Source organism: Saccopteryx leptura, chromosome 1 (assembly GCF_036850995.1).
Source record: "Saccopteryx leptura isolate mSacLep1 chromosome 1, mSacLep1_pri_phased_curated, whole genome shotgun sequence".
NCBI lineage: Eukaryota > Metazoa > Chordata > Mammalia > Chiroptera > Emballonuridae > Saccopteryx > Saccopteryx leptura.
The window spans coordinates 86931824-86952986 of NC_089503.1; the positions used below are offsets into that span (position 1 = coordinate 86931824).

General features: G+C 36.1%; 1 protein-coding gene across 3 annotated transcripts in view; it reads right to left on the minus strand.

Annotated features, from left to right (window-relative positions):
• The window catches only part of TRPC6 (transient receptor potential cation channel subfamily C member 6), a 134868-nt gene extending 128472 nt beyond the window's left edge, over positions 1-6396 (minus strand). For all 3 annotated transcript variants that reach the window (XM_066371194.1, XM_066371184.1, XM_066371177.1), the window contains exon 1: positions 5866-6396. In XM_066371194.1, the coding sequence (XP_066227291.1) occupies positions 5866-6035 (170 nt within the window). In that variant the 5' untranslated portion in view covers positions 6036-6396. The remainder of the gene's footprint in view (positions 1-5865) is intronic.
• Positions 6397-21163: the final 14767 nt, after the last annotated feature.

Sequence of the window (21163 nt, forward strand, 5' to 3'; positions counted from 1 at the left end):
AAAAAGAAAAAGAAAAAGAAAAAAGAAATAAATGGGACTATATCAAACTAAAGTTTTTCCACAGTAAAAGAAACCATCAACAAAATGAAAAGACAACCCACGAAATGGAAGAATGCATTTGCCAATTATACATCTCATAAGGGGTTAATATACAAAATTCACAAGGAACTCACACAACTCAGTACCAAAAAGAAAAAAATCCAATTAAAAAATGAGCAAGGGACCTGAAAAGACACTTCTCAAAGAGGACACACAGATGGCCAATAGGCATATGAAAAAATGCTCAACAATCACTAATCATCAGAGAAATGGAAATTAAAACCACAATGTATTACCACACATCTGTCAGAAAGGCTAGCATCAGTAAATTCACAAATAACAAGTGTTGACAAGGATGTGGAGAAAAGGAAACACTCTCACTGTTGATGGAAATGCAGATGGGTGCAGCCACTGTGAAAAACAGTATGGAGTTTCCTCCCAAAATAAAAAATGGAACTGCCTTACAATCCCACAATTTCACTTCTGGGTATATACCTGAAGAAACCCAAAACACTAATTCAAAAGAATATATGCACCCCTATGTTCATTTCAGTGTTATTTACAATAGTTAAGCTATAGAAGCAACCCAAGTGCCAGTCAATAAATGGATCAGTGGATAAAAAAGCCATGGTACATATATACAATGAAATTATTCAGCCATAAAAAATAATGAAATCCTACCATTTGTGACAGCATGGATAGACCTAGAGACAATTATGCTAAATGAAATAAGTTAGACAAAGAAAAACAAACACATATAATTTCACTTATATGTGGAATCTAAAGAACAATATAAACAAACAAAATGGAAACAGATTCATAGATAATAGAAAACAGACTGATGGTTGCCAGATGGAAAAGGGGTTGGGGAAGTGAGTGAAAAAGGTGAAAGGATTAAGAAGTACAAATCGGTAGTTATAAAATAGCCATGCGATGCAAAGTACAGCATAGAGAATATAGTCAATAATATTGTCATAACCATGTATGGTGCCGGTTGGGTACTGAAAATATCAAAGGGAACACTTTCTAAAGTATATGACCATCTAACCATTATGCTGTACACCTGCAACTAATACAAAATAATACTAAATGTAAGCTGTAATTGAAATTTTTTTAAATTTTTAATTATTTAAATCCCTTGTATATTGATTCATTTTAATATTTCCCCATCTTCAATGTTCTGCAATTTCAATATATATTTAAATGGGTTTATTTTTAATGTATTGCACTAATATTGCTGTATTTCATAAACATGAGAATTTATCATTTCTGGAAAATTTTTAACCATTATATATTCAAATGTTGACTCTCCCCTATTCAGTGTATTTTCAGCATCTGGATCTCCTAATCTCTTGTTCCTTGACTCAATAATGTTTATATTTTAAATTTCTTTATGTTTCAGCATGCTGGGTATTATCATCAATTATACTATGGCTAATCTGCATTTTAGCCTTTCCCTTGAGTTTTTTATTTCAAAATTGTATTTTCATTTGTAGATTTTCTATTTTTCTAAATTGGTCTCATTCTTTCCTTAGAGTTTAATTTCCTATATACTATCAACATTTTATAGTTTATATTCTCTATTTCATACTCTGCAAGAGTCACATTATCTCAAGTTCCTAATGATCCAATAAAGCTGCCCTGTCTCATGCTGGCTCTTCCTCATGGGCTGTACCATCTGCTGACTCTCATTCATGGTTGACTATATCCTTGTGTATTTTGTCATGTCTTATATTAAGCATATCTTTAGCCATGCTCTTCTATCTTTTGCCATTTTCTTGAAAATCCTAAGCAGTTGATATGGTTGGTACTAGTCTTTCAAATTTATTTTTTCACTCTTCTAGAAGTCCCAAAGGCATTTTTCAGCTTAAAGAATTCCAGGTCCGCTAAGTAGTATAAAAAAAATAAAATCAAAAACAAAAACTCACGTGACATGCAGGCCCAAAGAATGAAATGTTTAGGGAATATTTCTTTTCCTCTTACTAATAAAGTTTCTTGTCACTCTGTGCTGGGAGCATATTTTTGTAGCCTAACTTTTCATAAAATAATGACCCTGGATTTGTGCAGGGGCAGAGATGTCTCAGGTCCAACTCTCTGCCTCATCAGGAACCAAGGCCTTAGTTTCTCTCCACTGCATGTGGACACCAGACTCCAAGTTCCTGGTCACCAAGATCTGTAATCTCCGAGGATTATAGGCCACAGCATCAGCTCACAGACTACACTCTGGCTTTTCATTTCTTTGCTTTTGGCACACGGTAATCCCTTTTACTTTTTGCAAAACTGGCTAATGTCTTTAAATTACTTTAAATATTTTACCCAGTATTGCTAAGTATTAGTAACCATAATTTTTTTCTAATTATTTGTCTACTGTATTGCCAGAGCTTTAGTTTACACAGTTTACTGTGTCTTCATTCTTAATTATGTAGTCAGCCTTTGCCAAACAGAATGTTTAGTTGGACTGCATTTCATATGTTGAGAATATAGAAACTACCAACTGTCTAGAATTCTTCTCTATGTTCAGAAATGATGAACAAGAAACATATCTTTAAGTTTTAAATAATATCACTTCTAGGATTCTGGAAGATTTCTTGCCACTGACCAATAAAATAGCTCAAAACAGAGTATATTAATTGATTTTCAATTAAAAATTGGAAAAGGAAAAATTTGAATCTTTTTCTGCTAAACATTATTTCAAAATCTTACTACTTACACTATTAAGGTCTGAGAATATATTAATTGTTCTCAATAAGATAATTGGATTTTGCCACAATTTTCAGCTGTAAAAGCCTCTTAGATATATGTAAAAATATTTCTACATAACTAAATTATGAAACAGAATTTTTTAACATAAGACACTGAATTTATCCCAAATAAATGACAATTTAAAAAAAATTTGGGATGTTCTAAGGGGGAAAATCTCAATAATCTGAAAAAATGGCAATATTGTATCTAAAGTGTACTAGTGATTTCCACTTTTACGAATATACCTCCCACTCTAGGAAAACATAAAATTGTTCAAACCACTAGTCAAAAGTATCTGGGCCTGACTAGGCGATGACACGGTGGATAGAGCATTGGACTGGGACGCCGAGGACCCAGGTTCAAGATCCCAAGGTTTCCAGCTTCAACATGGGCCTAAGGTCTCTGGCTTGAGCAAGGGGTCACTCGGTCTGCTGTAGCCCCACAGTCAAGGCACAGATGAGAAAGCAAACAATGAACAACTGAAGTGCCGCAACGAAAAACTGATACTTCTCATCTCTCTCCCTTCCTGTCTGTCTGTCCCTATCTGTCCCTCTCTCTGACTCTCTCTCTGTATCTGTCAAAAAAAAAAAGCAAACAAACAAACAAACAAAAAACACCAAGCATATGGAAGGGCTTATTTGTACTCTTTACCAGAGAGAAGTAATTTCCTTTAGCTCTTTCTCTTACATCATATGTGTGAAGAACTGTTGTTTACTAGTTAAACTTTTCAGTTATTTGATTTTTTTAACTGAAAAAAATAAATAAATAAAAACCATGCCAGAGCAAGCAAACAGTGATAAAAAGTAACTATAAAACCTTTTGGAAATAATAGATTTAAACAAGACCAAACTCTACTTCTGGAACAAAGCTCACTCTTAAATGTATTGTTACCTCGGACATAACATGAGGGGGTGTTCTTTATGAATTGAAGCACATTCAAATATTTCTGTTCATCTCTCTGCTTCCCCAGTCTAGCCATTAAGAGTGATTGTAATTCCTGAACTAAGGGAGAAAAGTACTCTCTACATAGTAGATAATATAAGAACTAGATAAATCAGTAAACCACATTTGAAGAAAATATTGGGGCAAGTTTGCAGTATTACTTAAGTCTCTCTCACTACTAATACATTACCACAAGTTTTTCTAATCAAATTATTTTCCTCACAGACAGTAACAAATGGTTATAGCCTAATCAGATGATAAAAAAAAAAAGATTTTGTCTATGAGACAGTCTAATTTTTAAAAAGCAGTATAGCTTTTTTAAGTTGCTTAACTTAGCCACAGGTAACATTACCCTCTTAGTAGATCTCAAGTCTAAGTCAATTAAAAAAAAAAAAAAGCTTATACAAATTTGAAAATAGTTGTATTCACAATATCCAGAATTGATTTCTTTTTCTTCTTCTTTTTTTTTTTTTCTTGGCATATATCTCCTTGCTACTCAGACTATGGTCCATGGACCATCAGCCTCCACATTTCTGAGATTGTTAGAAATGTAAAATCTTGGTTGTGCCTAGAGCCTACTAAATCAGAATCTGCATTTTAACAAGACCCTTAGGTAAGTCATATGTCCATTAGAGTTTGAGAAGCTCTATACTGTAAGACATAGGAATATTCTGTAATTTAAAGTCAAATACAAGATTTCTTTTGAGAGTGATGACATAATCGTGGATTAGATAGTGGAGATGGTTTCACAACTTTGTGTAAACTTAAATTGTATGGTATGTAAAATATATTTTAATTTTTAAAAGGTATATTATATATATACACATATGTGTGTGCATATATATATGTGTGTGTGTGTGTGTGTGTGTGTGTGTGTAAATTGTTTCAAATTGTACAGCACCCAGATGAGTGGAACCAGTTCCAACTTTTTTTATTTATTCTGGGGAAAAAATTAGATGCTCCGTTTCCTAAGAATCACCTCTTACTGTGAAAGGGAACCACAGCAGGCCTTGACTCTGGGCAGCCCTCACCCAAGATTGGAGGGTGCAACCACCTATCACGAGGGTCTGCCAGGAGCCCATGGGTGCAGAAACGCCCCCCGCCCCCCCCCCACACCCCCACACCTCGAGCTCTTACAGAACTGCTAGTGAGAACTGCTTTTCTTTGGAGAAAAACCGCATATAGATGGACGTGACAGGTCAGGAAACCAGCCTATCCAATCAAGTCAAGGAGCAAAGAAGCAGAAATGCTATCTACCAGCTGCACGCGTGGGCCCAGGAGTATGGGGGAGGGGAGACCTCCTTCGGTCGGTCCTCTGCCCGCCTCTGCTAACCCTCTTGCTCCCTCCCGCAAAACAAAAACAAAAAACAAAAAAACAGATTCTTAAATAAAATTTCTTAATTACTCAGAATCCACTACAAAACGTCCCGACCCCCTCACTTTCACAGGTCACTCCGCTCCGGGCCCGCATACTAGCAGGCTCTTCTCTCACGAAGCTTTGGTAAAGGCTTAGTGCTGTGGGTGGGAAACCTGCAAGTTCCGTGTCCTAGACTTAACCCGGTGACCGGAGGCGGAGAGGAGGATGTCCCCAGGACAAGTTCACCCCATCCCATTCACACTCTCGAACTTCCCCACCGCCCGAGGTCCTCAGGACCTGTGCGCGCACCTGAAGGGCTAAGGCAGGTAGGCGGGTCGCCTACGGGGCACACGGGCTCCCGAGCTCCCCGGCGCTCCCAGCCAGCAGCCCGGACCTTCCGTGTGCCAGTCATCTCTCCCACACAGGCTGAGTCACAGGGGCACAAATTTGAATCAGTCCCCCGCGCAGACCATGCCTTTGGCGCAGCGACACTGAGTCTCTTGGAGAGCACGGGGTGACATACAAACTGGAGAAATTGACGAGACACTTGATCACTGGAGTGGTGTGGGTGGCCCGTGGTCTGTCTCGCGGGTATATACACGCGTGCTTGCTCACCCAGAGCAAACCTACATCCGCCAGCGCCCCTCCGCTCCCGGGGTCCCAGTTCGTGTGGCCTGGGAGGTACACGCGTGTTCAGACGCCCGCGGGTCTAGTCCATCCACCCCTGCGAGCGCACAGCCCCGCAGCGCAGCCCGCACCCGCCCGCCCTGGGCGCCCGCACTCACACGCAGGGGTAGTAGCCGTACGGAGGCAGCGGGTTCTGCGGGCAGCCATCGTCCCGCAGCTCGGAGTCCATGAGCAGATAGTCCTGGCTCTCGTTGCGCCACGCGCCGGCCCCGGCCACGACCCGGAGAGAGCCGCCCCTCCGCGGCCCGAACGCGGGGCTCTGGCTCATGGCGGGAACACCGGACTGCCCCTAAGTCCCGCTCCCAGGGGAGACGTCCAGGCAGCTCCAGAAGGTCGCGGTGCGCAGGGTCCGCGTCAGTCGCCGGACTGGCCCGGGGCAGACCGGTGCCCAGAGACGACGGTGAGGCAGGGGGTGCGGACGCCCGTCTGTCTGAGCTCCGAGGGCGGCTTTGCTGCTAGCCGGTGGAGAAGTCACCACTTAGGGAGTCACAACGGGGACCCCGAAAGGAGGAGGCCCTGACTATGGGGCTGAGTGAGTACAGGCGCGACGACTGGTGGCAGTGGAGCCTGAGAGCCGAGAGCAAGAGTTACTATGTCAACCAAGACTCCAGCTGTGGGCTCCCGCCTTCTTCCCCCACATCCTCCGTCATGATCCCACCTTTAAAGGGATCAGAATGACGGTATAGAAAGCAGCAGCCAAGGCCTGTTCCGTAGCCACAACTTTTTGGGCCAGGAGGAACCCAAACTAGGCGGAGCTACACACACAGTGCCCTCCACCCCCCAAAGAGTCTGCTTATTTAGAAACCACACGAATTAAGAACTTTCTAGGAAGTTTCCTTTAAGTAAGACTCTTGAAATACCAAGGAAACCTGGTTTTTAAAAGAGATGCGATGTAATAACTGTGTAACTATGTATGGTGCCAGGTGGAAACTCGAAATATTCAGGTGCCACTTTGTAAAGTATATGATTGTCTGACCACCATGCTGTACACCTGAAACTAAAAATAATACTGAATGTAAATTGTAATTGAAAAATAAAATTTAAAAGACATTTAAAACCATTAAAGAGATATGAGCCTCTCCTTTCTCTAGATTGCTTTCATTTTCTAGGCCATTCCCAACCCCCAAAGTTCTTACAACTCTTCACTTGAAAATGAACTTCTATGATCCCAGTGCCAGATGTTCCCAGTTCCTGTGCAAACCAACAAAAATAGGCAAGCATTTTCCGATGATAGCAATAGAGGCCAACAACCTGCTTACTTCAGAGAAAAGCTTTCCTTCCATCACAAGTGCCGGAATTACTCCTCTGCCAGATGTTTCCCACATTTCCAAACTGTTTTTAATTTTAAGATTTAGTTTTAAATTCTGATTTAATCTTTATAAATGTGAGAATTAAAATCTTCTCAACAAGGATATATCAGTATCTGTAGTACAAGCAGTAGTCAATTAAGAATCCATTCATTCGTTCAACAAATATTTAATCAATGCCAACTGTGTGCCAAGCGCCATTTTAGGATTCAGAGGCAGACTAGCCAGATAAAGCTCCTGTCTGCCTTCACAGAGTCCTCATAGAAGAAAGGGAGACAGAGATTTAACAAAAAAATGAGAAAATATCAGAGACAAAGGCTACAATGAAAATAAGACAGGTTGATGTGATAATAACCGGGGACTGACTACTTAAGATTAGATGTTTATAAAAGACCTTTCCGAGGAGGCGCTACTTAAGTAATGTTGGTTGGCAAAGAACCAGACATGAAAAGATCAGAAGCCCATTGGAAATGTATTGAAGAAAGCCAGACTGAAACCCTGGTCCTAAAGGTATCTTTGCTTGGTGGACAATAAAATGGATGTTTAAAGTGCGAGCAACAACAATCAACTAGATAGAAGGAAAACGAGGTCACCAATTTAGAGCTTTGTGACTTAGCCAGTATACTAAGAACTAAAGCTCAGAGAAGACAGCAACCATTGTATTCTGAGGGCCTAGTTCTATATTTGGCACAGGTATGTGGAAGGAATGAGTGGATGGAAGAGTGGATAAAGTATTTAAAAAGAGAGAACATTCTTGGCCACTAAAAGAACACCCCTGAAAAACTAACATTGATCATTCTGAAGTATGTTATTCCTGATTTAAGAATCTCCTGTTTTGATTTCTTAACATGTGGAGCCTTGATTTAATAATACTGTCATTTCCTAGTAATTATGCATAGCAATAAGATACTCTGCTTGAAATTTATTTGTTTATAGCAATCCTACCTGTCAGAACTCAACAACTTTGATGCTTGAATGAATTAGTTAATAAATTTGTAATTTAAGTAGTGCCAAGGTAATCATTTTGGGAAAATCAAATATAGGAAACAATTTAATGGGGAAAGTAACAATTCAAATGTTTTTGACATGACAGGTTCTATGAGTTAAAGCAATTAGAAAGGACTCATGCTGTTAATTGAACTGTTAGTCTTTTTTAAGTTAAAAAACAAAAATCAAGACAACTTATTTTGTTGTTGTTACAGTTACTGTTTATGACCTTTCTTATAACACTGTTTTGCATTCTCAGGTAGCAACATTTACACTGAAAAATTATTACAGCAAATTTATAATGTGACATCAATTTATCATTTTTCAAGATAAGACATTCTTTTCTCTATTATTTGTGATATAGTGAGTACTAGACCGATAAATCCCAGTGACATTTCCCCTAGGAAAAGAAGGTGATATACGGATGGTTAAAAGATTCGGAACACTTATGATATAGTGAAGTGGAAAGAGCATTAAGTTGGAAGCCTGAAAGCCTGAATTCTTGTTCTAACTATTAAGAGAAAATATTTAAATTCCCTCTGCCTCATTTATTCAGCAGTAAGTGGATATATAATTACTAAGACCCCTCAATTTCTAACTTTCTGCATTTTATGATTATGCAGTTTTATATTTTCAATTACATTTAAAAACACAGTGCAGGCTCATCCAGCTTGAGCATGGGCTCACAAGCTAAAGTGTGCAGTCACTGGCTTAAGCATGGGATCATAGACACAACCCCATGGTCACTGGCTTAGGCCCAAAAGTCACTGGCTCTAAACTCAAAGTTGTTGGCTTGAGTCCAAGGTCACTGGCTTTAGCAAAGGGTCACTCGCTTTGCTGTAGGCCCCCAGTCAAGGCACATATGATAAAGCAATCAATGAACAACTAAGCTGCTGCAACAAAGAATTGATGCTTCTTTCTGTCTCTCTGTCTCTCTATCTCTGTCGGAAAAAAAAAAAAGACACCTTTTCAAGTGATTAATAAATTCTTAAGTCAAGTGCAATAGTGTTGAGCAGATCTGGAGTAACGAAGAAAGTTGGATAAATGAAGAAATGATAGTTCTCGCCCTGGTGGGTTGGCTCTGCGGTAGAGCATTCACCAGGCATGTGGATGTCCCAGGTTCAATTCCCAGTCAGGGCGCACAGGAGAAGCAACCATGTTTCTCCACCCCTACCCCTTTTGCTTCTCTTCTCTCTCCCTTCCTGCAGCCATGGCTAATTGGAGTGAATTGGCCCATGGCGCTGAGGATGGCTCTGTGGCCTCCTCTGTGGGTGCTAAAATGGCTCCAGTTGAGATGGAGCAAGGACCCCAGATGGGCAGAGCATTGCCCCCCAGTGGGCTTGCTGGATGGATCCCGGTCAGAGCACATGCAGGAGTCTGTCTCTGCCTCCCCTCCTCTCACTAAAATAAAAAAAGAACAAAACAAACAAACAAACAAAAAATGATAGTTCTCAAAGTAAAAAATTATGGATGAGTGACAAAATTATAATTGTCATAGAAAATTTGTAATTTTATGTTATTTATGTTTATAGAGTATGTTTATGATACTGAAATATAAAAGAGCACTCAATTGTAACTGAGATGTGGAGATAAAGGTAAGCTGTTAGTCACTTTGGAGGGACAAAGGGATACCATTATACTCATCTGCACTGTTTGATTGATTTTACAAAACCGGGTTTTTTATTATAACACAATAATTTGAAAAATAGTTGGGGAAAAATGAGTAAAGAGAAAGGGTTGGCCTCTATAAGGTCTCACGCTAGGAGACCGAAGGGAAAGAAAACGAAATAGCTATTAGCATCAGGAACAAAAGGTTGAGAAAACATTAGTAGATGCTTGATGACTCAAGAAGCTAAGAGGCATCACATGGAAAACCGAGGCAGCTGCAGCTTATGAGATGCTGTTGCTGATGGGAAACCACTGCAACATGGGGCTTTTCTGGGAAATGCAGTTTGGGGTTAGCTGATGACAGCTACAAATAATACAATAGTTTAGTCAGAAATTCATCTGGATAATTTAAAGAATGGAGACTTAAGCCTTGACTCCTAATGCATGTTGAATCCACATGGGGGGAAAAAACAAAATCACCCTAGAAGCTTCTGAAGGCCTGATCTTCTATGAATGAAGGACCTCTGTAAATTCTGGTATGTGAAATCAGTGCCAGTGCTATTAGATCTTTGAACCTCAATTTCTTAAATTTTAAAATAAAGGGGTTGTAATAATTACATATATCTCTGTTGCAGCTGAAACATTGTTAAATATTAGAAATAAAAAATTTATATAGCTTTAACTTGAACTTAACATAGATTTCCAAAATTCTAACATTATCATATGGGTATTCTGTAAGCTCTCATGTTTACAATGGTTTCAGTTCGAATAAGTCATATTGGAATAAATTAATCTCTTTTGATGGAATTATTAGAATGCTTTCAGAAAACTGGCCAAGAGCATTGAGTCATATGTTTGTCAGCAAGATGAAAAAACATGGACTGGATAACAGAGGTGTGATTCATAAATAGTTGGAGGACTGCTGCGAAACTGCTGATTTATGGATCAGTATCATCCAGGTTCAGTAATTGAAGACACATAAAAAATGAATGGAGCTGCATTATAGGGAGTTAGTTTTCTATCACTGGACATGTTCAAAGGCAGTCTGGACCTCAGTTTTCCACATATACTATAAAGTTAATGAAATGTATTGATGGTATATTAAATGAACACTAAGATCCTTTAAGAAAAAGTCTAAAATTCATCATCATTTCCATGGATCCAAAATGCACTGTTAATAAAGCTCAGTATCTATTCCTGATTTTTTTCTTAAACTTAGTAAACTAAGAATAACAGATACATCGTTAACATGGCAAAGAAGACCTATTTCAAATAAAACCAACATGATCAAATACCACAAATGCTTCCATGGAAAGAATAAAATAAAGATGTTACTATCATTATTATTATTTATTAGCTAAGAACTTCTAAAATAAGCTAAGTAAGACAAGATAAATGAATAAGATAAAAAATAGTTTACAGATTATATAATTGTCTATTATGAAAACTTCAGCTGATCAATGTCACCCCAGTAAATTTAATTTTCTAAATAAAATTGTTTTAAAATGTTAAGATTTTAAACTGAAAATTATTAGAATTAGGAGTAAGAAATCTGTTTGAAACAATGTTAAAAAAGTAAGTGGAAAATTCAGTAGTTTTTCTATATACTAGCAATAGCCAGTCAAAATACAATAAAAGCTAAAAAATATAAAATAGAAACAAACTGAACCAAGAATTATAAGATCTATGTAAATAAAATTATAAAGTTTTACTAAAACCTAATTTAGAGTCAAAGGCCTACATCAGATTATTCAACACATTTTATTGATAATTTGATGAGACTGGTATTAAATTTATGGGCTAATTTGGATAGAATCTAGTCTTTTAAATATTGTCTTCCCCTCTAGGAACAGATTTCCTTTACTTTTTTTTTCTAAGAATAAACGTGACAAAGGCAAAAAAAATTCATTTCAAAAATGATTTTAAAAAGCAATGAAAAGAACTTCACTTACAAAATACTAAATGATTTAGTAAAACCACAATAAATAGATTGGTATTAATAACATAGAAACAGTAAAAGAATATAATAGAAAGTTCAGTGAAAGACTTCAAGTCATAAAAGAGTTTATAGTATGATAAAGAATACATCTTAATTCAGTAGAGGAAATGAAGGAATATTGAATAAATGCAATTAGATAAGAGATTTCTGTCTCTACCATTGCTAAAATCAATAGGATGCATTAAGAAATTGAATGTAATGTTTAAAACCTAAAACCTACTAGAAAGAGATACAGGGAAACTTTAAAAAAAAAATGTATGTACTATAACTTCAGGTGGATAACACCATTCTAAGCATTCACCGAAAGCTAAAACAATAAAGGAAAAGATTTACAGAATTGAGTAATAAAAGCAAAAGCTTATATATGTCAATATATATATACCTCAAAGAGTTGACTCAGTGCCACCCACACAAACCACTTTCTCCTTTGAGGGAATTCAAAGAAGCAGCAGCTAACAGTTCAAGCTTTCCTCAGGGCTCATGGTTCCTTTTGACAAGAAGGCACTCTTCTGAAAATTCAGAAAATTTCTTTCCATTTGACTCCACCAGCTTCATGTGCCACTGATTATACATACTTCTTTCTAGTCACGTTTCTTTTTTTTTTTTTAACTTTTTTTTTATTCATTTTAGAGAGGAGAGAGGAAGGGAGAGAGAGAGAGAGAGAGAGAGAGAGAGAGGAGAGAGAGAGAGACAGAGAGAGAAGGTAGGGAGGAGTTGGAAGCATCAACTCCCATATGTGCCTTGACCAGGCAAGCCCAGGGTTTTGAACCGGCAACCTCAGCATTTCCAGGTCGACGCTTTATCCACTGCGCCACCACAGGTCAGGCTAGTCACGTTTCTTTGATTTGCCATATTTCATTACAAACTTGCCCCCATAACTTTTTTTTTTTTACTCTCTCACTATCTTTTACAAGTGCAGACACTTTGTGCATATCAGGCTGCAGGGGGAGCGACACACCCTTCTCCATTTCCTTGGCTTACTGGGATATATTTTGTGCACCTAAATTTATCAAGGTTTCAACAAGTAAGAATCATGCCACATCTTTGATTTGATCCTGGACGTGAAATTTATAGGTTTTTGTGGCTTAGATGATTTCACATTTTTACATTTTACCATTTGGGGAGGAAAAGCAGCAGCCTCTTCAACTATTAAAGATCTTTGAATTTCAGAATTCCCTATTCTCTTTCAAATTTGTTTGCAAACTTTCCAATACTATTCAGAGTTCATCTCTTTCTTGTATTAAATTGCCAAATATAGCCAACAGCAACCATCTTTTGCTATGAATATTCATTATAGTCCTTCTTCACAATTAAAACCTCATTACATACATTGTCTGAAATCCAAGTAGCCAAAGGTGACAGTTTTTGCCATTTCTTTTTCTACCACATAACACCAGGTAATGTGAACTTCCTTCTTCCCAGTATCTGATAACAGAGGCTTTGTCAGTCACCATCCTGGCATCTGAGAAAATGCCCTATAGTTTAGCTCCATTGATTTGTTAGTTACTTGCTTCTAGTTACTAATTTTTGTGACAGAAATAAAGAGCATCACTTCTGCTGGAGGAGGTCATCCAGAGTTATAGTTGTTACATGTGGCAGGTTTGAGTCCTATAAGCATTTAATTTGTGATATGCAAGTAGGAGCATCATAGTTTAACTGCTGAAAAGCAAAGACACTGTGACAGTCTTGAAAAAAGCCAGTGGAAAAAGATACATTATACACTGGGACACAGCAGTTAAACTGACCAATGATTTCTCCCCAGAGGGCCATAAGACAGTAGTACAACTTCTTTAAATCTTATCAAATCTGAATTTTGACTCAGTGTTAGATTGTATGGTATGTAGAGGAAGTTAACCTTTTTAGGATTTGTATGAATTTATTTTTATATCTATATACTTGGTCCATTTTGAACTTTATTCTTATGTATGGTGTGAGATATGGATTCACTTCTATTCTTTTTCACATGGCTACTTACTAACCCCAGCATCATTTGTTAAAAACTACTTTGTCCCAGTGATTTTAGATATCATCTTTATCATACATTAAATTTCCATGCATACTGAAGTCTATTTCCAACCATGCTATTCTTTTATATTAATATGTTTATTTATTCATATGTGAGTTCCAAACATTTTTATTATAGAAGTTTTATAATATATTTTAATATAGTGTAAAGCTAGTTCTTTCTTTTAACTTTCCTTTTCTGTATTTTCCTACTCATATTTATATGCTTATTTTTCCATATAAACTTTGGTATCAACTTTTCTAACTCCAAAATAAATGCCTGTTGGTATTTTGTACTGGGATCACATTAAAAATATACATTAACTTAAGCAAAACTATCATTTTTCTGTAGTTTTCTATAGTTTTTACACATTTCTTGCTAAGCATATGCCTATTTTAAATTTTTATCACCCTATTTTAAATATAGTATATCTTCTATTATATTATCTAAATAGTTATTTTTGTTTTCATGAATTTCATCAATTTCTGTTAATTTTATATCCTGACACCTCACTAAATTTTTCTTAGTTTATCATTGACTCATTAGAGTTTTCTAGAATAATATCATATCATTTGAACTATAGATTGTTTTTTATTTTTCAAATTTCTATAACTCTAGTTGTTTCCTGTTGTCTAATTGCCTTAATTAATACACCAGTACACTTTAAAATAGTAGGGTCAATTAAATACATAAACAAATAGACATATACAACATATAAATACATACAAAAGTCAATAAGCACACACGAGTTTGTGAGCAAATGAGGAAAATATCCATCAATTCCTATTTTTCTGAAGTTTTTAAAAAATTTTATATATTGATTTTTTTATAGAAAGGTGATAAAGAGAGAGAGAAAGAGAGAGAGAGAGAGAGAGAGAGAGAGAGAAAGGCTGGGAAATAGCGGAAAGCATCAAATCCTAGTAGTTGTTTCTCGTATGTGCGCTGACCAGGCAAGCCTGGGGCTTTGAACCAGCAACCTCAGCTCTCCACGTTGATGCTTTATAACCACTGCGCCACCACAGGTCACAGGCTTTTTGAAGTTTTTAATTAATTTTTTTAAAGAGGTTTTCCAAACGACCATGGCTATAATCATAATTTTTTTCCTTAGGTTTATTAATATGACTTGTTACTAGTGAATATCTTAATAGTGAATCATTTTTACAGTACCAGAATAAGTCCTACCAGAAAATAAAATATATTCTAAATATGATGCAGGGTTTTGCTTACTAATATTTTATTTAGGACTTTTGCACCTATATTCACAAGGGATGGTGATTATAAAATTGTTTTTAGCACTACAGAGATAGATGTCTTAAAATGCATACAGTGACCAATGGAACAGAATAGAAAGCCCAGAAATAAAACCACATATATATGGTCAAATAATCTTTGATAAAGGGGCCAACAACACACAATGGAGAAAAGAAAGCCTCTTCAACAAATGGTGTTGGGAAAACTGGAAAGCCACATGCAAAAGAATGAAACTCGACTACAGCCTGTCCCCGTGTACTAAAATTAATTCAAAATGGATCAAAGACCTAAATATAAGACCTGAAACAATAAAGTACATAGAAGAAGACATAGGTACTAAACTCATGGACCTGGGTTTTAAAGAACATTTTATGAACTTGACTCCAATGGCAAGAGAAGTGAAGGCAAAGATAAATGAATGGGACTTCATCAGAATAAAAAGTTTTTGCTCAGCAAGAAAAACTGATATAAAAATAAACAGACAGCCAACTAAATGGGAAATGATATTTTCAAACAACAGCTCAGATAAGGGCCTAATATCCAAAATTTACAAAGAACTCATAAAACTCAACAACAAACAAACAAACAATCCAATAAAAAAATGGGAAGAGGACATGAATAGACACTTCTCCCAGGAAGAGATACAAATGGCCAACAGATATATGAAAAGATGCTCAGCTTCATTAGTTATTAGGGAAATGCAAATCAAAACTACAATGAGATACCACCTCACCCCTGTTAGATTAGCTATTATCAACAAGACGGGTAATAGCAAATGTTGGAGAGGCTGTGGAGAAAAAGGAACCCTTATTCACTGTTGGTGGGACTGTAAAGTAGTACAACCATTATGGAGGAAAGTATGGTGGTTCCTCAAAAAACTGCAAATAGAACTACCTTATGACCCAGCAATCCCTCTACTGGGTATATACCCCAAAACCTCAGAAACATTGATACGTGAAGACACATGTAGCCCCATGTTCATTGCAGCACTGTTCACAGTGGCCAAGACATGGAAACAACCAAAAAGCCCTTCAATAGAAGACTGGATAAAGAAGATGTGGCACATATACACTATGGAATACTACTCAGCCATAAGAAATGATGACATCAGATCATTTACAGCAAAATGGTGGGATCTTGATAACATTATAAGGAGTGAAATAAGTAAATCAGAAAAAAACAAGAACTACATGATTCCATACATTGGTGGAACATATAAATGAGACTAAGAGACATGGATAAGAGTGTGGTGGTTACCAGGGGTGGGGGGAGGGAGGACAGGGGGAGAGTTAGGGGGAGGGGGAAGGGCACAGAGAACTAGATAGAGGGTGGCGAAGGACAATCTGACTTTGGGCGAGGGGTATGCAACATAATTTAATGACAAAATAACCTAGACATGTTTTCTTTGAATATATGTACCCTGATTTATTAATGTCATCCCATTACCATTAATAAAAAATTTATTTAAACAAAAAAAAAATGCATACAGTGTCAGCAAAGGAGATGTTTATTTAAAATATTGTTGGTACTAAAAGAGGCTGTGTTGCTTCATATAAAGCAGAGATTGGTTAGCAAATAAATTAGTTGTTTGGTGGTTAGGAAGTGATGTTTTAAACATTTTGTATCCTAACATGTTAGTTTATAATCATATAGATAGTTACAAATAAGTTCTTTACTGTGCTTTAAAAACATTTCAGTAAAATTGGTTGAGGGTTTGGCATTGACATAAATGCATTATAGCTTTTTCCACTTAAAATGATAAATAGGTACTTCGTTAGTGGTTTTGCATATAATGTAATTTTCCATGGGTATATTTACTTGTGTTAAGCAGAAACTACTTGTGTAACAATTCTTAATAAGACCTCAAAATGTATAAAGCAAAAACTAAAGATCTACAAGTAGAAATGAATCCATACTTAGAAATTTTAACAACTTTCTTTTTATATTTGCTATGGGAAATCTTTCTGTATTGAAGATATAAAAGATTTGAACACAATTGGCAAACTTGACCTAATAGTCATATATAGAACAATTCATTGGAGCAGGGGTCAGCAAACTGGGCCAGATTCTGCCTGTGGCCTGTTTCTGAATGAAATTATTTGCTAAGAATGGTTTTTTACATTTTAAAAGAGTTACGAAAAAAAAATAACGACAAATGTTCAACAAGGGCTCTAAGTGTCCCACAAAGCCTAAAACATTTACTGTTTGGCCCTTCATAGAGAGAGTTTGCACTAAACAAACTGCACTAAACAAACCTTTTATAAGCATACCTGGAATATTAAAATATTAGTCAAAGAAGAATTAATAATGAAAATTAGAATAGGCATTTTTTACATAAATAACAAACACACTGCTGCATCGACTTGGAAAGCATTCACCAAATTCTGTTTCATTTTTCTTTTGCTAAGCATGTAAGAAGGTAACGTTTGTTGGTGTTGGGAAAATTGGGGAGATATATGCAAAAAAAAAAAGAAAAGAAACTGAACCACCTTTTTATACCATAAACAAGAACAAACTCAAAATAGATTAAAAACTTAAATTGAAGACTCAAACAGTAAAAATCCTAAAGGAAAAGTAGGCAGTAAAATCTCCAACATTTCTTTTAATAATATTTTTTCTAACATGTCTCCTGAAGCAAGGGAAAGAAACAAAGATAAACAAATGGTACTACATCAAAATAAAATGTTTTAGCACAGCAAAAGAAACCAGCAACAAAATGAAAAGACATCCCAGGAAATGAGAGAACATATTTTCCAATGATATATCTAATCAAGGGTTAATATCTAAAATTTATAAAGAACTCACACAACTTAACACCAAAAAAACCCCTAACAATCCAATTTAAAAATGGGCAAAGGAACTGAAAAGATACTCTTCAAAGAGGACATACAGATGGCCATAGACATATGAAAAAATGCTCAACATCACTAATCATCAGAAAAATGCAGATTAAAACCACAATGAGATAGCACTTTACACCTGTCAGAATAGCTAACATCAACAAATTCATAAATGACCAGTGTTGGCAAAGATGTGGAGAAAAGGAAACCCTCATGCATTGTTGGTGGGAATGAATATGAGTACAGCCACAGTGAAAAACAGTATTGAAATTATTTCAAAAATAAAAAATGGAACTGCCTTAAAACCCAATGATTCCACTTCTAGGAATATATCCAAAGAAACTCAAAACACTAATTTAAAGGAAAATATGCACCCCTATGTTCATTGCAGAATTAATAGTCAGGCCATGGAAGCAACCCAAGCACCAATCAATAGATGAGTGAATAAAAAAGCTGTGGCATATATATATATATATATATATATATATATATATATATATATATATATATATATATAATGGAATATTACTTGGCCAGAAAAAATAATGAACTCTTACCAGTTGTTACAGCATGGATATTCTCAGAGGGTATTATGCTAAGTGAAATAAATCAGACAGAGGAAAACAAATACCATATGATTTTACCTATATGTGGAATCTTATCATCAGAAACAGATACAGAGAACAGACTGATAGTTGTCTGGGGAAGGGGTGGGGGGATCTTGGGGGATTGATGAAGGGATTGAGAAATATAGATTGGTAGTTAAAAAATAGTCATGGGCATGTAAAGTACAGCATAAGAAATATAGTCAATAGTATAATAACTACATATAGTGCCTATTGGTTACTGGAAATACCAAGGGGAATGCTTTATAAAGTGTATGATTGTCTATTATGATGTACACCTGAAATTAATACAAAATAACACTGAATGTAAACTGTAATTTTAAAAAGTTTTTAATTAAAAGAAATAAAAAGTATCAGCAATATCATTATCACACCTTTTTTTTTATTTAAAAAAGTAACATTTACCAGATTCTTCCACAGTAATGTTGGGGCCATATAACTGGCTATGAGTGATTCTAAACATTTCCACACAATAATTAATACTCTTCCAATTGACATATGGAGTCTGTGTTCCCTCCACTTGAATTAGGTCAACTTTAATGACTCACTTGTAACCATTAAAATACAGCAGAAACAATATGTAACTTGCAAAGCAAGGTAAGAAAAGGTTTTACTGTTTCCATTTAGCTCTATTGATTCACTTGTCTCTGGAGCCAACCTACAAGAAGTCCAAATACTTTGAGACCTTCATGCAGTGAAAAACACAGACCACATGAAAAAGCTACAGCTAGGTATTCTTACTGAAATTCTAGCTGACAACCAACACCAACAATCAAACGTGTGTGAAGACACTCATGAAATCAGCCCTTAGTCTTAAAGTGACTCCCAGACATCAAGTCTTATCAATTGAGGCCCCAGACATTGTGGTACAGAGAACATCTATCCCTGGTGTACCACGTGAATCCACAGAATCTGTGAATGTAAAAAAGTGGTGATTTTATACCACTAAGTTTTGGGGTAGTTTGTTATTTAACAATAATAACAATAACACTAATAGAATAGAGGTGGTACTTATATATGCCACTTCTAGACCTATTCGTATATCCCTCTTACTCTTTTATTCTCTTCCATAATGACTCACTGAGAAAAGGTTTGGTTGGCATCATTGTAAAACCAAAGAAGCCTGGAATTTTGGAAACCATCTAGAGGAATCTAGCCAAAGAGAACTACTTGACCTATATTAGACTCACACATAAATAAAAAACAAATCTTTAGCATGCTGAGTCACTGATATTCAGATTAAATGTCCATTTTATCTTACTAACACAAATACATTTTGTAATTTGAGAGATAAACCTAAAGCAGAATTTAGAAGGGAATTAGCCTTAAATTAACATATTACATAAGGAAAATGTTCAAAAATAAATGACTTAAGCATCCATTTCACGATGTAATAAAAACAAAAGCAAAAGAAAGCCAAAAAATATAGAAAATAAATAAGAGCATAAAATAAACAAAATTCAACATTAAAAATATACAATAAAAAATAATTTTTTTATTTCAACAGCTTTATAAAAGTACAACTGACATTTAATAAACTACACATATTTAAAGTGTGCAGTTTGTTTTACATACATTTACACTCAAGAAACCATCACCATAATCAAAATAATGAATGTATTCATCTCCTCCAAAATTTTGTAGTGTCCCTTTGTAATATTTCCTTTTCATCCTCTGGAAACTACTGATCTACTTTCTGCTGTTACGATAGATTAGATTTTAAAGTTTTCTGGGTAGTTTCACTATGCAGGGATGTTGAAAACCACTACAGAGGAATATAAGTTGAAGGAATGTTAGGTTTGTTTCTTTACATTCTTTTTCATTTAATTAATTGAACTTACTGGGATGAAACTGGTTTGCAAAACCACACAGGTTTCAAGTATACAGCAAAGGAGAGAAAGCAATTCCAGAATTGCAAAAGGGAATATCACTGCACACCTTACAGACACTGAGAAATCATAGAAAAAATTTATTAACAGAGTTATACTTACATAAAAACTGAATAAATCCTAGAAAAAACTACATCTTATCAAAACACAAGAAGAAATTGAATGTCTTACTAATCTTATATTATTGAAGTATTGAATCAGCATTCATACTGTCTCATAAATAAAACAGTACCAACAACTTCACTGAAAAATCCTACCAAGTTCAAGAAGCAGAGTACAGCCTGACCAGGCAGTGGCACAGTGGATAGAGCATTGAACTGGGATGCAGAGGACCCAGGTTCGAAACTCCAAGGTTACTGGCTTGAGCGGGGGCTCCTCTGGTTTGAGCACAGCTCACCAGCTTAAACTCAAGGTTGCTGGCTTGAGCAAGGGGTCACTCAATCTACTGTAGCCCCAGTCAAGGCACATATGAGAAAGCAATCAATGAACAACTAAGATGCCACAACAAAGAATTGATGCTTCTCATCTCTCTCCCTTCTTCTCTGTCTGTCCCTATCTGCTCCTCTGTCTCTGTCACACACACACAAAAAAAGCAGAGTCCAATCTTATATTACCTTATCTACAGAATAGTAAAAGAGAATGTGTTTCCCAATTACTTTCATGATACCAACATAGTCTTAATATCAAACAAACTAGACAATGTAAGAAAAGAAAATTACAAGCCAATCTTATCATTGCTTCTATTCACTCATGGGTCTCCAAAAGTTCATCCAGAAGCCCAAACATATATGAGTAAGCCAAATGCATAATAAATACCTAAAAATCATGAACAGCATGAGGAAATTGACTTTATCCTAGGAATGTAAGGGAGAATTTAATTTAAA